General features: G+C 41.8%; 1 protein-coding gene across 3 annotated transcripts; it reads left to right on the top strand.

Annotated features, from left to right (window-relative positions):
* Positions 1-368: 368 nt before the first annotated feature.
* On the top strand, positions 369-14,532 carry meis3 (myeloid ecotropic viral integration site 3). Of its 3 annotated transcripts, XM_061720245.1 has the most exons (13): positions 369-761; positions 1,108-1,200; positions 4,923-5,062; positions 5,339-5,513; positions 5,608-5,658; positions 5,758-5,808; positions 8,771-8,920; positions 9,023-9,131; positions 10,264-10,409; positions 11,161-11,237; positions 11,983-12,041; positions 12,119-12,205; positions 13,290-14,532. In XM_061720245.1, exons 2-13 carry the CDS (start codon positions 1,189-1,191, stop codon positions 13,487-13,489), a joined length of 1,257 nt encoding a protein of 418 aa, XP_061576229.1. In that variant the 5' UTR covers positions 369-761; positions 1,108-1,188; the 3' UTR covers positions 13,490-14,532. The 3 variants fall into 3 exon arrangements, with proteins under 3 accessions (XP_061576229.1, XP_061576227.1, XP_061576228.1); XM_061720243.1 differs by having other exon boundaries at positions 8,771-9,131; XM_061720244.1 differs by having other exon boundaries at positions 369-794; positions 8,771-9,131.
* The last annotated feature ends 5,306 nt before the right edge of the window (positions 14,533-19,838 follow it).

Here is a 19,838-nt window from a genome sequence, read left to right as displayed (position 1 = left end):
GTGTGATTGTGGCACTAAAGGGTGGTTTCTTTAAATACATACATTTAAAATCTCCTACTTTTTTCCAAGTGTGTGTGTGTGTGTGTGTGTGGGTGTGTGTGTATGTGTGTGTGTGTGTGTGTGTGTGTGTGTGTGTGTGTGTGTGTGTGTGTGTGTGTGTGTGTGTGTGTGTGTGTGTGTTGGTGGGGGAGTCAGGGCTCCCAGGGGAGAGCCAAGATTGAAAAATAAAAAAAAAAGTAAAGACAACAATCGAGTGGCTCTTCTCTTGCGTTTTGTGTATGTGATGAGGAGGAAGAGGAGGGGGCGGAGGAGGAAGAGAGGGAGGAGGAATGGACTGAGGGTGGGGCGGAGGGGGGAGAGGGATCCCGGCGTGTTTTGACCCCCAGAAGCCTCCCCGCAACCCGCCACCATCAGAGTCACCACTCCTCCTCCTCCACCTCTCCTCCTCCTCCTCTCTCTCGCCTCCCGAGGCTGAAAACACCATCGCTCATACCGGTCCGTGACATTTTCCAGCCTCTCGCCGTGTGTTGGCTGCGCGGACAGCGAGCGCAGAGAGCCAAAAAGGAGGTGCGCACTGAGGGGGGGACGCTGTTTCTCTGCCGTCTCTGTGGTCTCTGTCGTCTGCGGCCAGCGAGCATCCCCGAGACCCGGACCAGGACCCGGAGCCAGACCCGGAGCAGGAGCCAAGGCGCACCGGGAGAGGTGCTCCCTGCACCGCACCGGCCCTCACAGCGCTGGAGGCGGCGGATATTTACGTCTCGGTGGGACATTTGGCACAGTTTTACTGGAACCTCGTAAGCTATCACCCATCAGAGCAATAGTGGGCTATTTAATAGGCTGCGGGGATTAGTTAACGCGTTTATTACCTCTAAGTGAACAATAAAGCACTCGGCTATTAAGGCGATAGGCTCTCAGGATATTATCCGTCCGTAAAACAGCCAGTCGCGTTATTATTATTATGGACGCGGAGTAAACACAGACTGAGCAGGTTTCCACTGTTTTTTTTTTTTTTTCCTTAATCCTTACGGGCTATTTTGTCTCGATGTTGATCATGTTTACAAGTGAATTATTGATGCGTATGAAAAACAAATGCCCTCTCATGTGCAGGACTCGGGAGACAGGGGGAAGGAGCTGGACTAGCCGAGCAGAGCATCATCATCTCCGGGGTGGGCTTGGCCGTCGAGTCGCATGGAGAAGAGGGTAGGTCTGCTCATTGATTTCTTTATTTACTTTCCACGAGTGTGCTTTTTTTTCTCACAACCTGCTCCGGGCAACACATCTTTCTATCGTTAAGATAGAGGACGATGGTCCTGATAAAAGGAGGAGCACATGGCTGCAGGGAGTCCTGCTTGCGGCGCACAGCCGCGTTCATAGCTGCCACATAATCACAAGGCCCTGCAATAGTCCGTGCTGTTACTTGCATTGACTTAATTCTGAGGGAAATACACAAAACACATGCATTTTATGCTCTAAAAATTGACTAGAAATGGGAAAAATTACACAAAACACATGCATTTTATGCTCTAAAAATTGACTAGAAATGTTCTACATGTGCTATGATATTTGGCACTTATGGTGATGCCAGGAAGAGCAACTTTCAAAAGACAGCTGCTGCTTAAGCCTGCTTATGTTATATCAAATGTGCACATACCTGTGAAAAATGCTTTATAAGGGTTTAATGATCCTGACTTTGGGCATAATTCTTCATCTGAAGAGGAAAAAAAGTGGTTGTCATGACAAAAAGGGCGAAAAATACACAAAACACATGCATTTTATGCTCTAAAAATTGACTAGAAATGTTCTACATGTGCTATGATATTTGGCACTTATGGTGATGCCATGGAAGAGCAACTTTCAAAAGACAGCAGAAGGTGAAATAAGGTGAAATTCAATCCAGAGGCGGTTATAGATAACTTGTGCAATGTGTCAACTGTTGAGTTAGACGTGAGTTTCATCCCCTCCTGGAAGTCACCGGGCCTGGTTTTTGATGTGAGTCAGTTAAGGGGTATAGAGCCGGTCATTAGGAGGCAGAGCAGTGCTGGGGAGATGCAGCGCTTCAATTCGGTAAGTAGGTCAGTTTTTTTGCTACAGTGATTCAGAGGCTTGTTGGTGGAGGAGGAGGAATACAGGCCGAGTGACGGGCAGCAGGAGAACTGAGCCCTTTGCCTTCAAGAGAGCAATTAGCGATTTACAGTCAGTGTTCAGGCAGAAAATCAGTGCTGTGTGGAAAACAGGAGCAGCAGAGCAGGGAGGACCCGGGAGGACGACACGCACATCCAGCAGCAACTGTTGAAAAACACTTTTTAGATCAGGTGAACCCAAGAGAATGAATACTGATATTAATGTATTCTGGGTTAAATTGTTTATTTTGGATTAATCTTGGAACAAGAATCATAAAATCATTTTTTCCCCTTTAATAAGCATAATTTGTAGGCTATTTTTTTATTTTCATATTGTATTAAGAGAGATTTGCAAATAGGTCTGTGGTTATTTTGTGCCAAAAAGTTCAGAAAAACAAATGGATATGTTCTCTGGAGTTGTTGGTTGGATTCCTCGGAAGTTCTCACACGGCTGTAATCTGCAACAGGTATAGTTTTTATTTTTTTTTTACTATAGGAAACTTTGACAGAACCTTAATTACTTCAAAAAAGCCTAAATCGTTGCGTATACCGTCAAATGATTGTGACTGCTTTTCCCAGTTTGGCCAAGATTTGTTCTAAAGTTTTGTTTTTCTTTGTGTATGTGTAGGGAGGTTGGGAAGTTTAAGGGAAACCCACTAAAAGAATCAATTGGTTGCGTTTTTAAAAGCTTGTTTAATTTACTACTTTTGAATGATATTGAGGAGAAATATCATTTTTCCGTGCTGGTTTAATGGAGCAAAGATAAATTTTTTCCACTATATATTACAATTTGATCTATTTAAGATGTATTTTGCAAATTTCCCCTCTGTGGGACTATTAAAGGATTTCTTATCTTATCTTATCTTATCTTAAGATGCTTGCAGTTAAATGGATGTATTATTTTCTGGTAGAAGAGTAGACTTTAGCCGCTTAGTCCAGCCCCCCTTTCATAAACTGACGCGAAAACATAACTGTACTCTTTCCAACAGCGCGGAGCACGACTTTTAATCCTGCTAACAACTTTTCTGTAAAAAAAAACAAACAAAAAAAAACAAAAAAGAAAAAACAGTTAAAAATTATAAGAAAGTTTTGCTCTGAAATCTAATTGCCAGCTTCGTGCCTTTTAAAAAAAAGAAGGTAAAATTCGCGGAATTTGTCATCTAAACTTGTGCGCTTTGATCCGCTGGACGCGCAGAAACTCGATAGGGGCCGTGCGTAAAGAGAGACGCGCAACGTGATAGCAGTGATTGTGTTAATAGCCAGCCTCCATAAAAACTAGGAGGTGTCCCGGGGACAGGGCCTCAGAGCAGGTGCTTTCTCTGATCCCGGTGGCCATATGGAGCTCCCAAGTACAACTATTTGATAAACCATTCAGGACAGTCGTTCCCAAGGTGGGGTCCGAGACCTCCAGAGGTTCTGCAGAGGGTTCCAGGCGGGCAGGACACGCACATTAAGAGGATTCATTTAAGTCCTGGTTTATTAGGGTAAGAAAATAGCTTTTATGTTAGTTTTCTCTGTTGATGCCTCACCCCAATTATAGATAGTTATAAAATTAACAAATCATGTCAGAAGCCATATAAAATCTAACACTTTGGGGGTAAAGCTTACATTGTAGGTCAAATTGAGTTCTAAAAGCAACTTAAAATAGATACTTTTTTCTTTTAATGCCTCTAAATATGAGATGACCCTGTGTTACCTTGAGCCTCACATTTCAGTTGTAAATCTCTGCGCTGCAGCCCATCAAGAGAGTCTCCACAGATAAACTGCACTGAGCACATAATAACTTTTATGGCTCGGTTGAAATAACAGTGAAGTGAAAGGTGTGCAGTCGGGCCGCTGAGCGGGGATGTCTGTCTGTGATCCCAGCTGCCCTGTGGGGCATGCGGCTGCATGGAGTCCCTTTAATCCAGCACAAAAAGAAGCAGAAGCAGTTCTGTTGACTGGAGCAAAGGTCCTCTCGCTGACAAAAGCTCAGCCAGGCACAAATTAGCTCCATAAAACACGCACAGTCCCCTTCATATATATATATATATATATATATATATATATATATATAAAAATGAGATGTATTTTCTGAGTGCTACTGAGTTTATTTGCCCGTGTATGTGTGTATGTCGGGGCGTGTGTGCCATGTGCATCCGATTCATTGTGTCAGATTATCTGTTGTGTGTGTGTGTGTGTGTGTGTGTGTGTGTGTGTGTGTGTGTGTGTGGGTGAACAGGCCCCAGTGAGGCTTTCACAGCAGGTTGTGAGGGATGTCTCAGCACGACTCCTGTCTAGTCTGAATTTAGGAGGGAGGAGATGATATTAGCAGCCACAAGCTTGCTGTCTTGCTCAAAGGATCTCGCCCCCTCCTCTGCACCTCTTCACAGCTTCAAATACTCAACATTTTTGTTAACTAAAGCCTGCTTATGTTATATCAAATGTGCACATACCTGTGAAAAATGCTTTAGAAGGGTTTAATGATCCTGACTTTGTGCATAATTCTTCATCTGAAGAGGAAAAAAAGTGTTTGTCATGACAAAAAGGGGGAAAAATTGGTAAACACCTCTAAATTCTAAGATACATTAAACTGCAATTATTGTTTTTTTCTTTTATCAAATGTGAGCCCCAAATCCCTGCTAGATTATAAAAAGAAGACATCAGGTTCTCGAAGTGCATGTGAGAGTCCAGAAAGCGGGGCTGCTGAGGCAGCCTGACAGCTCGGCCGCGTAATAAAATCACAGCAAGATTTGATGTCAGACAGCCGCAGATGTCGAACGTGTCTCATGTTTTCTGTCTCTCCATCTAATTGTGTTTCAGTATGAAGAGCTGGTGCACTACTCGGGGTCGGAGGGCATATCCGTGGGGGGGTATGGGGACGACGTCAGGGCTCTTCCTCCCCCACAGTACGGACCCACCATCCCCGACTCCCTCAAACACCACAAAGACCAGATCTACGGGTACGCTCACTTATCAAAAACATACTTAAAGCTGCGCGTTTACTTGCAGCAGATGAACAAAGTCCATATTTATTTTATGTACTGAATGTAAAAATACACGTGAAGTGTTTACAACTCTCTGTTTCATAAAAGCTGTCGTATAAAGTTTCTCGTAACACATTCTGTAAGCGTATCATGTGTGCACTATGTCAACTGTTACTGTGTTTATGTACAGTATGTTAACCGTATATGTGTGTGTGTGTGTGTGTGTGTGTGTGTGTTCATGTGTGTGAGCAGTCACCCACTGTTTCCACTGCTGGCCTTAGTGTTTGAGAAGTGTGAGCTGGCCACCTGCTCCCCCCGAGACTCCTCCTCACTCTCAGCCTCCTCCCACCTCCCCGGCATGATCAATCATAGTGATGTCTGCTCCTCCGAGTCCTTCAATGACGACATTGCCGCGTTCGCGAAGCAGGTGCGTGACGGCCGCGGGGACCGACCGGGAGACAGACCTCACCTGTTGTGTCGTTTATGACATTTGTTACAAGTAGTTGGATTTTTTGTTCCAGATTCGCTCGGAGAAACCGATATTTTCTTCAAATCCCGAGCTGGACAACCTGGTATGACCCACGACTGACTCAAATGTAGAATTCACTTTCCACACGTCCCGTTGTGGGATATGTCCACATCATTAATGAGATGATGAATCTTCTTCACAGATGATCCAGGCCATACAGGTTCTTCGTTTCCATTTACTGGAGTTAGAGAAGGTTGGTGAGACTCCAGCATGTTCTTACTTTGTTCTGGCAGGCCCGGATATCTGTCGCTGTTGAAAGAAAACAAAAGTTAAATACAATGTTTCAGGGAATCTTTGTGCTTATGACAAGACATAAAAGGAGAGAAAACTATTCAATTCAACCTGCCTTATAAGAGTCTATAAAGTACGACACAATGCGATTGGATTACAATAAGTGATTTAATACTTTGCAACTTACTGTCATCAGGAAATACTTTTCTTTGTTCTGCATATTTAAACAAGTATATTTATTTAGAGATAACCTTAGGAATGGGTGATATTTTACCGTTCACGATAAACCGTCAAAAAAATTCCTCACGATAAGAATTTGTCATCTCGCGGTAAAAACGATAAATTCCCGTTGATGATGTTTTTGTGTAAAGATGATTTATGGTTCTGCGTTAAATCCACGCACAACGTACGGGAAGGAAGGAAGGAAGGAAGGAAGGAAGGAAGGAAGGAAGGAAGGAAGGAAGGAAGGAAGGAAGGAAGGAAGGAAGGAAGGAAGGAATGAAGGAAGGAAGGAAGGAAGGAAGGAAGGAAGGAAGGAAGGAAGGAAGGAAGGAAGGAAGGAAGGAAGGAAGGAAGGAGGAAGGGAAGAAGGAAGGAGAGAGCAGGAGGAAAGAAGGAAGGAAGGGAAAAAAGAAGGAAGGAAGGAAGGAAGGAATGAAGGAAGGAAGGAAGGAAGGAAGGAAGGAAGGAAGGAAGGAAGGAAGGAAGGAAGGAAGGAAGGAAGGAAGGAAGGAAGGAAGGAAAGAAAGGGGAGAAGGAAGGGAGAAAACAAGGAAAGGAGGAAGGAAGGGAGAAAAGAGGAAGGGAAGAAGGAAGGAGAGAGCAGAACGGAGGAAGGGAGGAAGGAAGGAAGGAAGGAAGGAAGGAAGGAAGGAAGGAAGGAAGGAAATGAGCCTGAAAGAAAGAAAGAAAGAAAGAAAGAAAGAAAGAAAGAAAGAAAGAAAGAAAGAAAGAAAGAAAGAAAGAAAGAAAGAAAGAAAGAAAGAAAGAAAGAAAGAAGGATAAATTCCCGTTGATGATGTTTTTGTGTAACAAACATGGTGGATCTGAGAGCGAGATAGATTTATAGTTAAAAAGGTGGAGTTGAATTGGTTTTTTTTTATCGTCATTTTTATCGTTATCGGGATAAATGCCAGAAATTATCGTGATACATTTTTTAGTCCATACCGCCCATCCCTAGTATCAGTACACTTATTGTATATACAACCACAACTGCAAATTTTACCTGATGAGCTTTAAGATGTGATCTGCGCTCTGAGATGCCGTCATGTTGTGAAACTATAGTTGAGGAGGCGTGATGGAAGGAATTTACTGTTCTGTAGTTACCTACACCCCTATCATTGTTAGTGTGCATGGTTGAGGTCGTAGGTGGAGCTGCTGAGGTGGAGCTGTTGTTGGTTTTCAGTGGCAACACCAGTGCAACACTGGCGTGGGGAAAAAGCTCGATGGGAGCAAAACACCAGCGTGAGTCTGTTCCACTGCAGGAATAAAAGACTGGATGCTGAGAGAAGTAAGCTGAGACTCGGTGTCAGTGGGGTCTTTCCTACCTGGCAGCAACCGAGGGAACAGAAGGGACTGAATCACTGAAGAGTGATGTCATGACAGCAGATCCTCCTTTTATCTTCAGTTCAGGAACTCTGATGTCATTCGGACAAAACCAGAGGAGAACCTTGTTCATCCCTGTTTTGCTCTTAACCTTCCTGCCTCTATCATTCCGTGTACATTGTACACGATCGTGTGCACGTTCACGACTCTGGGAGTGTGATTCTGGAGGTTTTTCATAGTTAGAAGGAAGAGGCTCAGCACTTTGGTCGTCCTTGCAAATCTAACAGGCGTCACCTTTTCCCCTTATAAGTTGAAGCTTAGTTAACTTATCCTGTACAATAAAATGTGATACGATGAAAATCAATGTATTAAGGTACAACAGTAGAATATGATCTCAAGTGATACGATGTAGTGACTATATAAGTAAATGCTACTTTAATTTTCTTTACACATGTAAACACTTCTATTGTAGCCTAACATAAAAAAAAAAAGCTTATAAACAATGAATAAATACGACTACAACCAGAGGTGGGTAGTAACGAGTTACATTTACTCCGTTACATTTACTTGAGTAAGTTTTGGGAAAATTTGTACTTTTAGGAGTAGTTTTGAATCACTATACTTTTTACTTTTACTTGAGTAGATTTGTGAAGAAGAAACTGTTTCTTTTACTCCGCTACATTAGGCTACGTTGAGCTGTTACTTTTCTTTTAATCCTCCGCGTACGCGTCAATCTCAGGACATCACTGGGTGATTCTTTGGGAAAAATGTTTGTTTTTGCATGTTTTGTCACATTTACACAGACTCAAACACACACAGAGTTTATATGAGTTCATGGGCTTGTTCTAGTTCTGCCTGGTTAAAAAAGAAAAGTACAAAGGCTTGAAATTTTGTGCTACTTGTGCTTAATTTATTTTTTTATTCGGTTTTATTTATTTTATTATTTATGAAAGTACTTGAATTTACTTTAAGATTATTTTAATTTAAGCTTTTTTATTTTTTATTGATTTTAATTTATTTTATTATTTTATTGATTTAATTTGCCTAAAGGTGATATTTTGTACTTTTGTCTGTTTGAATGGTTGTGTTAAAATAAATCAGACGTTATTCAACAGTTACTCAGTACTTGAGTAGTTTTTTCACCAAGTACTTTTTTACTTTTACTCAAGTAATTATTTGGATGACTACTTTTTACTTCTACTTGAGTCATATTATTCTGAAGTAACAGTACTTTTACTTGAGTACAATTTTTGGCTACTCTACCCACCTCTGACTACAACGAATATGACCCAATATTACAAGGACTTTATGTTGTCAAGTGTAAAGCTGCTGTTTAGTGTCACCTGCACATCTTGACGGGAAAACCTCTGTTTCTGAAGGTGCACGACCTGTGTGATAACTTCTGCCACCGCTACATAACTTGCCTGAAGGGAAAAATGCCCACAGACCTGGTCCTGGATGATCGGGAGGGGGGCTCCAAGTCTGACATGGAGGACTTCAGCGGCTCCTGCACCAGTCTGTCAGAGCAGGTGGGACTCAAACATGAAACTCTGTGGCTTCCTCGGAGCCTGGGCTGCTGGGAGTTCAGCATCTCACCTGCAGCCTCCTCCTCCCTCCTCTCTCCCCCGCAGAACGCATCCTGGTTACGGGAGCCGGACGAATGTGCCACTACGCCTCTAGGAACGCCAGGCACCTGCGGCCTGCCCTCACACAGTTTAGGAGACAACTGCAGCGACGCAGGTACACACACACGCACACACACACACACACACACACACGCACACACACACACACACACATTCACTGTGGAAATACTGTGTGTACGTTTGTGAAAAACACCTCCTCATACTGCGTAGTGAGGTTGCATGCGAGGAAACAAGGGTGCAACCAAATGTGCAACAAGGGTCACACTACAGAGTCAGCAGTCCTGCGAGGTGATGATTTCATGTAGCACCCTTTATCCTTTGTGCCCTTAAAAGTCCTTTGAAATGTGTCTCAACCACTCATGAACTACAATAAATTTAATGCCAGGAGCACAAAAACTGTTTAAGGATAGAGATGGGCAATATGAGTTAAGGGGGGAACATAATCTCAAACAACCAACAGTTAAAACAACACTTAAAAGTATGTGTATTTCAGTTACAGGGGTTAAGTTGTGGAATAGCTTGCCAGATAATCTGAAACAAAGTAAAAACATCATACAGTTCAAAAATAGTTTAAAACACATGATGATTAGTAAATACCAACAAGATTAAAGGATAAGACGCAAGAGAGAGAATTATGGAATTATGCACGTAATAATTACTGATCTTTTTGTCCTTGTTTTAATCAGGACTATTTACTATTTATTTTTCCTTTTTTTTCTTTTCTTACTGGTTCTTTGTTGTTACATATATTTTTCTTTCGTGTTTGCTTCTTTTTTGGGTGGAAATGCTAGAAAGCATTTGTTATAGAAAGTTTAAATAATAATAATGTGAAGGTTAAAGGGTAGGCATTTATAAGCTCAGAGCTTCAGCCTACTCCTTTTCGATCCAAATGATTACACGACATGTTATGAATGAGTGTACCATACTGAGCACATGATCGATCGAAATAAATAAATAAAAAAAAAAATGCCAGGAGCAACTTGGGGTTCATTGTCCTGCCAAAAGGCACAGTATATTTGTGGTAAATATACCGACAATCAGTTCTTTCAGGCATTCTTCAAGCAAAAAACCTTTTCTGCTTCCAGTATTTTAAATGAGACATTTTGCACATCATACAGCTGCAGCATGTTTCAAGTTCAATCAGTCGATTTCAGTGGTTCGTCATCAATATTTCATATCAGAAATATCAAACATCAATATCAAATGAGTGTCTGCTCTCCCTGCAGGCGATGGTCTTGATGGAGGAGTGGCCTCCCCCAGCACGGGGGAGGAGGATGAGAGCGACAGGGACCGGAGGAACAACAAGAAGAGAGGAATCTTTCCCAAGGTGGCCACAAACATCATGAGAGCGTGGCTCTTCCAGCACCTGTCGGTGAGCTTCCTTTTTTTTTTACATTCCTGCTTCAGCAGCGTTAATCATTACACTTGAGAATATGGCACCCAGACGGTAATAAACGCCACCACCGCAAACATGTCACCAAACAAAGACAGCCTGTGTATTGCTCTGCCCGTTTGTGAGAGAATAGTTGTTGTCAGAGAAGATTTAATGTGGGAAAGAGTCACAGATAAGGAGAGATGAAGCCAGCAAGTGAGTATATAATGGAGGTCAATTGAATTAAATGGAAATTTTGGGGGATTAGGTGGTTATGTGAATATGCTGGCTGTGGAATAATTGTGAGAGTGGTAGAAATGGAGTGTGTAATTGTCAGTAAGGTGGTTAGATTAGTAATTAGCTACTAAATGAGGCAGGTCAAATGTTACTACATTCCAGTTATTATAGTGTGTGTGTGTGTGTGTGTGTGTGTGTGTGTGTGTGTGTGTGTGTGTGTGTGTGTGTGTGTGTGTGTGTGTGTGTGTGTGTGTGTGTGTGTGTGTGTGTGTGTGTGTGTGTGTGTGTGAGGATGGAGAGGGGGAGTGGGGGTGTAGAAGGAAGGTCGTTGGTATTCGCGCTGAGAGTTCACACACGCTAGTTCAAACTGGGTTTAAGATGAAGCTTCAAGTTGCCTCCAGAGTTTTTCCTGTTTGTCAAATTACTGCCGCAAACATCACACACCAAATCTGGCTTTGATTTGTTTCACTCCAGCTGTGTGTGTGTGTGTGTGTGTGTGTGTGTGTGTTTGCAGCACCCGTACCCGTCGGAGGAGCAGAAGAAGCAGCTGTCGCAGGACACGGGGCTGACCATCTTACAGGTCAACAACTGGTCAGTGCACTCCTGATCAATACACTAATTCCACACCGGTGGATTATCAATAATCAGTAAAGCTGTCTTGTTTAAATGAAAAGCATCAACTCTCAAATTAACGTCACGGCTGCGTCTAGGCGTGGCGGTCGGTTGTCGGGGTGATTGCCTGGTTCAGACATCCTTTGTGTCATATTTATTGAGCACATTTAGTGTGAATAGATACTAACTCAACTGTGGGAGGATTATAATCTCATTCATGTGGGAACATCTCATCAAGGGAAGAAAGAGCCTGCGAAGCATCTTACCTCCAGTTGCAGCCCAGCAAAACCCAGTGGCTCGTGCACGCTCGTTACACGCAAGTGCAAATCAATGTCCAGTAATCGGATTACTTACCTGCGCTTGCCGTACAAATACACGTGCACAGTTGCTCTCCAGTTAGTGTGACTTGATCAGTCTTTCATTGACACATTTCCCTCCAACTTTCTGCGAGTGTTGCATATTAAAACAGGAAGTCTGGCCACTTCATAGTTTACATGTTTTTTTTGTGTGTGTTCCTTCAGTAGCACACACTCCTGCCCCAATCAATGCAGATCAATCAATTATCACAGGGGTGATCAATATGTGCTCTGTCCAAACGTTGATTTACTCTGCCCTCTGAAGGGGTTAAGTGCTTGTAAAAGGGAAAAGGTTAATAGTCTGCTGGTTGGCCTTGCCTCCCTCTCTTAACAGCAGTTTTCTCTCTGTCTCTCGCCCCTGCCACCAGGTTCATCAACGCCAGGAGGAGAATAGTTCAGCCGATGATCGACCAGTCAAACCGCTCAGGTTGGTGTTGGTTAGTCGGGGAGATGATCTGCTGTCTGTTGTGAGTGCGTATCTGAGTGTGTGTTGGTGTCCCGCAGGTCAGGGTGGTCCCTACAGCCCGGAGGGGGCAGCTCTCGGGGGTTACGGGCTTGATGGCCAGGCCCACCTGGGCCTCCGGACAGCAGGTACGGCAGCACGAGTCCATCTTATTCCTCTATCTTATTCCTCTATCTTATTCCTCTTTTTTCTTTTCCCAGGGTATTAAATAAACAGAGATGAACTGGGCTGTTTAAGAATGGCCTCATCCTGTCATTACCATAAACACAAACACTGTAGTTTACTGTCCCTCAGACCCCACAAAGCACCACCCTGCTGTAGAAACCCTCATCAGCCCACAGCACGGGGAATCACCCACGGCTGCAAATAGTTTCCAGCACATGCAGTGCTTTACTCTACTTTACTCCTGTTCTACTTACATTTTTGGAGGAAACTAGGGTTAAACATTTGAAGTTTTACGGTGTTATAGCTCTCGTAGGAGCCAGAGGGGGAAATGCTAAATATGTTTAATAATTGTTTTCATTAAATTGTATAAATAAAGAATGACCCACAACCAGTTTATTAATGTGTTAAGAGCAGATCTCTGCTCATGTTTTTGAAACCACTGATGGTAATTTTGGGTGGACACTTAATGATTTATCATTGTAAAGTGGTATAAATCCATTATATCAATGAAAACAAAAGCTTAAAAAGCAGCAGTCCTCCAGTGCTCCAGTCATGGCCAGTTATATTCTACCTCCATCCAAAGTGTGCAGAGTTGTTTGTATTCAAGAGATCTATAAAATGACTAACAAGGATTTGTCCTTGAATATTCAGTTTTGGGTAAAGTTCTACAGAAGATGATGTGTGGAGTCTTAAATGTGTCGGTTTAGATGGAAACAAAGATGAAAGCCAGTGCAGTACATTTAAAACTATACAATGATGATGATGTCGACAGTTGAAATTACATTTAAAGTTGATTATAGACGAAATTCTGGTTTTTCTGAGCAGTATTTTAGTGTAAAGTGCGTGGAAGATGTTAAAGGTCTGAGCGCTGCAGCGCCGGTCAAAGTATGATATTATAGAGCAAAATTACAGATTTGAGAAAGAAAATCCCTCCAGTCTGTCTTCCACATTTAACACGTGCATTCTGCAAAAGGCTGTAATTCTGCACATCAGATGAGCTGCATCCTCAAAATGAGCCACTTTATTGACATTTTTTCTTCCCCCCAGGTCTCCAGGGAGTGTCCTCTCTGCAGGGCGACTACCCGGGCACTCTGCTGCCGCAGCCAGGTTACCCTCCGCACCCCGGACCCTCCCTGCACTCGTACCCGGGCCCACACCCTCACCCCGCCATGCTGCTCCACCCTCCGCCACACGCACACCCCGCAGAGCCGCTCCTCGCCCAAGGACTTGACATACACGCGCACTAGTTCTGGGCTCAGTCGGCGCGTCTGCGTGTGTGTGTGAGTGTGTATGTGAGTGTGTGTGTGTGAGAGAGAATCCCAGTATGAATGTGCATGTGGGGAGACGTGTGTGCGAGTGTGTCTGGCTTCGTGTGTGTAGTGATTCATATGGTACACTATTTAAAGACAAAAGAGAAAGACACGTAACTCCTAAAGTTTACATTCCCCACTGAAGACACTGACCTTAATGTAGCTGTTCTCATTGTTGACACACACATACAAACAGACAACATGTAAGCATTTAACCTTCACACCCCTCCGTCGGGACCCACAGGTTTAAGCCATACCTCTTTCAGAGTAGAAGTGCTTCCTCCTCCAAAAATGTCTCCTTTGTGTCCTGTGGGCGAGACACTTGCTTTAAACTCCACTTCCCATCATGCCCCTTGTAAAGCCGGGAGGACCCCCAGTCGGATCAGAGAGACGGATGAAGGCTCATCCGCAGACTCCCTTCCTTATGGACGTTACTGGGGGCGGGGGCTCCATCTTTACCTCTCCCTGTCTTCCTGCACACGTTGACTGTCAAAAGAAACACACACAACCTGACACAAACTTTATTTAAAGCTTTTCTGAGTTTTTCTTATTCTATTTTTATATTTATGCGTGCCACTTCAGGCGGATGCAGCTTCACGTGAGCTTGTTGAAATGTTAGTGCTCTTCCTCAGCATGAAGCTACAAACTCTGAATGACTTCCAGTCTGCCTCGCTCTTGTACCACTGACCTCCTTAAGATGGCAACAGGCGCCCGTTACATTAAGACCTTACACACACACACACACACACACACACAGCACACAAGCAACACAGAGAAAGCCATTTCAACAGACATGCACACACACAAACTCCCGTTAGTGTTTCCAGTGCATTGTTGACTGTCGCAGTGGCGCGTGAGGGGAGCTGCAGCCAAAGGACTCTCGAAACATTCGGCTCCCCGCGCACCCTGACTGGACCGCTGACGTTTTTCTGAATGATAACGATGGGAAATACAAGTCAAATATTAAAATGTTTTTGTAAGACTTGTCCCATTTCATTTATTTGTACGTACAGCTCAGGTTTCAAAGGATCTTATCTCGTCAGACGGTATTTCTCATTTCTAAAAGAAACTACGATCAATTTAAATGTATCAAGTCAATTGCAGCTGGATGATGACAGTTGTTGGTTCCCTTTCATTAAAGAAAGAAATACCCAGAAGCCAAGTAACTTGACACTGACAAACGTTATAATAAATGAGAAGTTACTGAAAATTGACCAAATAAGATCAGACACTGCTTTTGCTTTGTGGTTCAACAGGATTATTAAAAAATAATTAAATAATACTGGAGAAATTAGTTAGTACTACTGCAGAACAACAAGTTGACAATATTGACGTGTAAAAATGAACTGTGTCCATGACCAATTGAAGAGGAGAATAATGTGACTGGTAACCAGAGAGCCAGGACGTCCAAACGTCCGAAGCAGATTCATGGTGAACTCTGAGGTTTATCAGTGTCAGGTCGCACCATCCGCTGCTCACGGACGACTGAGGACGACTCCACTGCTGGACTTCATAGAAAAGCCAGGCTGGAATTTGTCAAAATGCATTTTTACAAGCCACAAAGCTTCTGTGAGAATGTCTTTCGGACAGATGAGACAAAACTCAGTCACATCAGCTCTGTGATCACAGGCTCTGTAACAGGGGTGTCTTCAGTCTCAGGGTACGAGGAAATCTCAAGACTATCAAGGCTTTCTCGCGTGAAAAGTGCTGCCCAGTGTCAGAAAATAGTGGGGCTTTCTTTCTTTAATGGAAGGTACTGATCATTTCATCCACCTACTTCAGTCTGCACATCAGTCAGCCTGTTCTCCCAAGTGATACAGCATATAACTCAGATTCATCTTCAGTTTTATGTGCTTACGGTGAAACAACGGTCAAATAAAACTTTCTCCAAAGGGTAGACCTTCATAAAACTTTTTTTTTAAATTTATATTATGAAAAATAGTATTTATAAAGAAAGAAAGAAGAAAAACATTGTGATACTTTTATTTTATTGCAGGAAACAAACCCTCAACTACTTAATGTCATTTGATAATACACACCCATTCATTGCATTTAGGGCCTTTAACACATTGGCAATGAAAATATAAAAACACAATAGTGATGATATTTTAAACAATTGATTATGACACTTTGAGAAGCAAAGATGGACATAGGATCTCAGCGTTGTCACCAACTGCTTCTGGAAACTATTGAAATGTTTTCAAACAAGGTTCCCCAAAGAACGATGGATTTGCATGTTTTCACTCTGTATAATATGGTGTAATATTCAAGGAATCTGGAGCCTTGTCAGTGCATGCAGAGCGTAGACAGAGCTGCAGACTCTTTGTCTCTCATTGCTCAGACGCCACTACATCACCTTTGTCAAGCACTGCATGGAGTTACTTGGGCCAACAACATTTAAAACATTAGTGTTAGAAAAACAGGCCTTATGGTAACCTTGTCCAGAGATGTTGAAGAAGGAATCTGGGATGAACCGGCACCGATAGTGGAAACGTGTAAAATCAGAATTCCACATATTTTGAGGGAACGACTGATGCCCGCTAGGGAGGACCAGCAGATGGTAATGAGACATTTTGTTCCTCAGTTGGGAAATAACCTAATTTATAAAGTGTTTTCTTACTGAACATTTTATTGAGTTTCAAAAAAAGGAATTACATGATTATTAATGAATTAATGATAAAATAATGTAATTAGAAAATGCATTTTTAAATGGAAAAATAAACAGATTTTCTGCATTTAAATATGAATTTGGTTTTCCATTTTTAAAATTGAATTTTCTAAGCCAATTACCATCTTCATTAAGCTTCTCCTTTTATGTTTTTTCATGGCACCTTGGGCTTTGAGCAAAGAAAAGCAGGTTAAAAAAATACAACAAAGCTCTCCGATTGGTCAGAAAATTGATATGCTGTTAAACCTTCTGCTTTTTGCTCAAAAGTAACTCATTTGCAATCAAATTTATTTTCATTTCCCCGTTAATAAAATGCCTTATTACCATTTGCATGACTCACCTGGTCCTCCAGGTACTCAGGAGAAGAGGAAAATACTAACATTTCAAGTTTGAGGAATCTTTAGTTCTCAGAACTGATGAAGCTACTCGGATGAGAAGCGAAATGTCTTCAGAAAAAAAGAAACAATTCTGCGGTCCAGTTGCCTTGAAGAAGAGGGATTTTTGAGAACCTTCACAGACTTTGGTCCTGTAGTTGCAGAGCGATTAAAAGGTTGCTCATTTATACATGTAAGAAGGTCAACATTTTCTAAGTGCTTTGATTTGCTCGTGCATACCTTTGGCAGGGTGTTGGGAGTAGACAACGGCTTTAGATGGAAACGTATTTAAAAAGGGAGTGACGTTTCCCAAGTGCCATCCTCCTAATAAGATATAACTGAGCATGAGCCCTGCCATCCTGAAAACGTGAAGTTCCAAAGGTAAGATATTTCACATGGACGCTGTCGTTCATCACAGGTTTACATTGAATGTTAAGTGTTAAAAGTGGAAGCCTTGTAAAGTTATTTGGAGTTGTTCATTTCACATACCGCGGTGGAAAGGTATTTGAACTGGACACCATTTAAAGGTTGTGGTGTACACCTCAAGGACCTGATTACTGTGTCACGGGTACTTAAATGAGCCACCTTTGTTCACCATCTGAAGGTACCACTGTACACCGGCAACGTCAATGTGTGGACATTGTGTCGTTGTGCAATGGGTTTTGGTGACCAGAACTGGCGTGACTGTGAAAGGTACATTCAACCAATACAAATATGGTGCTCAACCTGGTCAAGATCCTTAAAATGCCCCCCAATGTCCACCTGCTGTTCCAGTCCATTGAAAGTAATTGTTGGCGAGGCCTTTGCAGCCAGGAGCAGCTCTGGTCAACATGGCTGCAAAGACGAGCTCCTGATGAATCAGATGATCTTCGTTTGCTCTACAACCTTTCCAGGACCCCAAAATTACCACCAAATTCAGTGATATCATTTATGTTGAGGTATTTGAAGTGAACAAATGTTCACGTCTCCATTTCACTTCCATTCAAAACGACCCCAATTCCTGATTATGGTCCGAAGGGCTTTACAAATCAGAACTGCTTTTAAGGGATTTTGGCGATATTTTGTTTCCCCCTGGCGTGGTAGAGGGCTGAAACTGACATATGTTACCCTGGGGCCCCTCCAGAGCAGAGCAGACATGATCCCATCCCTCTACAGGCGTTTCAACAGCCATCCCCCAGATTAATGATCGCTGTTACCCCTTGATGAATGAAACTATCGTTTAAAAACTTTGTATTCACTCATGTTATCATTGATACTGAATAGTTTGATGTTCTGAAACATGTAAGTGAGACAAAGAAGCAAAAACAAGAAATCTGTTAGGGGGCAAACACTAACGATTGATCTAAGTAACACAGTAATCTAAGGACTTTGCAACCACGCAAATCAGAGAATATGAACATTTGATATAAACAAATGAAGAATTAATATCCCTTTGGAGATTGATAAAGTATTTTTCAATCTGAATTTGAATTGGAGTTAAAAATGAAAAAATAGAGAAAGTTAACATCCACCACTTTATAATGATTCCTTTCCCTCTCACAACAGACCAGCTTTTCTTTGCTCGAAGGCCAAAAGTGCCACAGAAAAGAGGAAAGGAGAAGCTGAATGGAGAAGGTAATGGATTTAGAAAATGACGTTTTGAAAATGATTTGAAAATGTCGACGGGCAAAGAAGATGGAAAACAGAATCACCTTTTTAAATGCCTGAGAACAAAATGAATTTCCTGAATGCATTTTCAAATTCAGTTCATTTCTCTAGATTTTAAAGTTGTATTCTTGTATAATAGATGTATTATCAATTACATGGTTTCTTTATCCAAAAGCTCTGATGAGTAATCTTCCATGGGAACAAAAGACATACTGAAGCACCACAAAACAGGACATTTGCTGTTGATAAAAAATAAAAAAAAACACAAAAAAGAACTCAACAACCATAACATAGAAATCTCCAGAATAAAATAAAAGTAAAACCATTTGGCTATTTGTGTACAAGCAGGAAAGGTAAGATAGATACATTCAATAATTCATCAACAACTTATTTCACTTTTTTACCAATATCATATAAAAATTACTAACTCTATTATTGAAAATAATTTATTCCGATTTCAATATTATTAAACTTTAAGAAATAAAAAAAAGAAATCCTATTCTCTGTGTAACACTAGAAAGCAACCAATAGAAAGTCTGTTTTTTGTGACACATGTCCAGATAATCTGATTATAGAAGAAGAAAAGCTCCAGTAGCTGCTGGGTCCGCTACCGTGACTGGAAAAGTGTGCGTGTAAATCCAGCAGACGGACAGACATTTCTGAAGACAATCTTTAAACAATGTAGATTATAAAAGCAGCTGTTGGTTAACTATACGTTTTGGGAATTTATATTGGGAAAAGGGTTTATTTTCATCACAAGCAAACTGAAATGTGACAGATTTAAGTTTGCTTGTTATTTAGAAGTTATTCGATAACATTTTATCAAATAACTTCTCATTTACACAAAATATCCGAGACCCAAATCTTTCCACAGAAGAAGGAAGGCGTGCTATAAAAACAGTATCCTCTAATAGAATAGAATAGAAGCTTTATTTGTCATTGTGTATCAATACAACACAATAAAATATAAGGTGCCACTCTGATCAGTGCTTTAAAATAAATAAAAGGAACAAAACTACTAATAAATACAATGTATTTGACAGACAAGACGTCCCCTCCAGACATACTCATCACCCCCTCTCACTCATAATCCTACGCACCAAAACACTGGTTTTGCCTGCAGTGTCTCATCTACTAATCCTCCACAAATACCAAAGCTTCTTTTTAGGATTCATAAAAAGAAAGAAAAAAAAAGCTATTTGGATCAAATGTTTTCTTTCCTCAGTCTGTTGTGACTCATGAAATGTGGCCTGGTAGCTTTTGATTTCTTTGACCAACGATCAGACTGTCATCATGCACATTTAAACAGCATCATATACACAACTATTCTCTTAAAACATTAAACTTTAAAGTATGAGCTTGTAAAACAGCTGAGTTCTGAACGTCCACGCTGGCTCGTCACTCTTGTGGGTTGCAGAGCAGTTTTACATGAGTGAGGAGGCAGGAGGCAGCGTCAGCAAGAGGCTATCACAAACAAAACACGTGTCTGTGCTGGTATATGCACAGCGTTGTTTCATCTAATTACTGTACGACGGCGAGAACCGCATGACGGCATTTGTCATTTTATCAAAGTGCCGCACGGCCGGCTGGTTGTACA

This window comes from Cololabis saira, chromosome 4 (assembly GCF_033807715.1).
Source record: "Cololabis saira isolate AMF1-May2022 chromosome 4, fColSai1.1, whole genome shotgun sequence".
NCBI lineage: Eukaryota > Metazoa > Chordata > Actinopteri > Beloniformes > Belonidae > Cololabis > Cololabis saira.
This window is presented reverse-complemented; position numbering and strand designations above follow the sequence as displayed.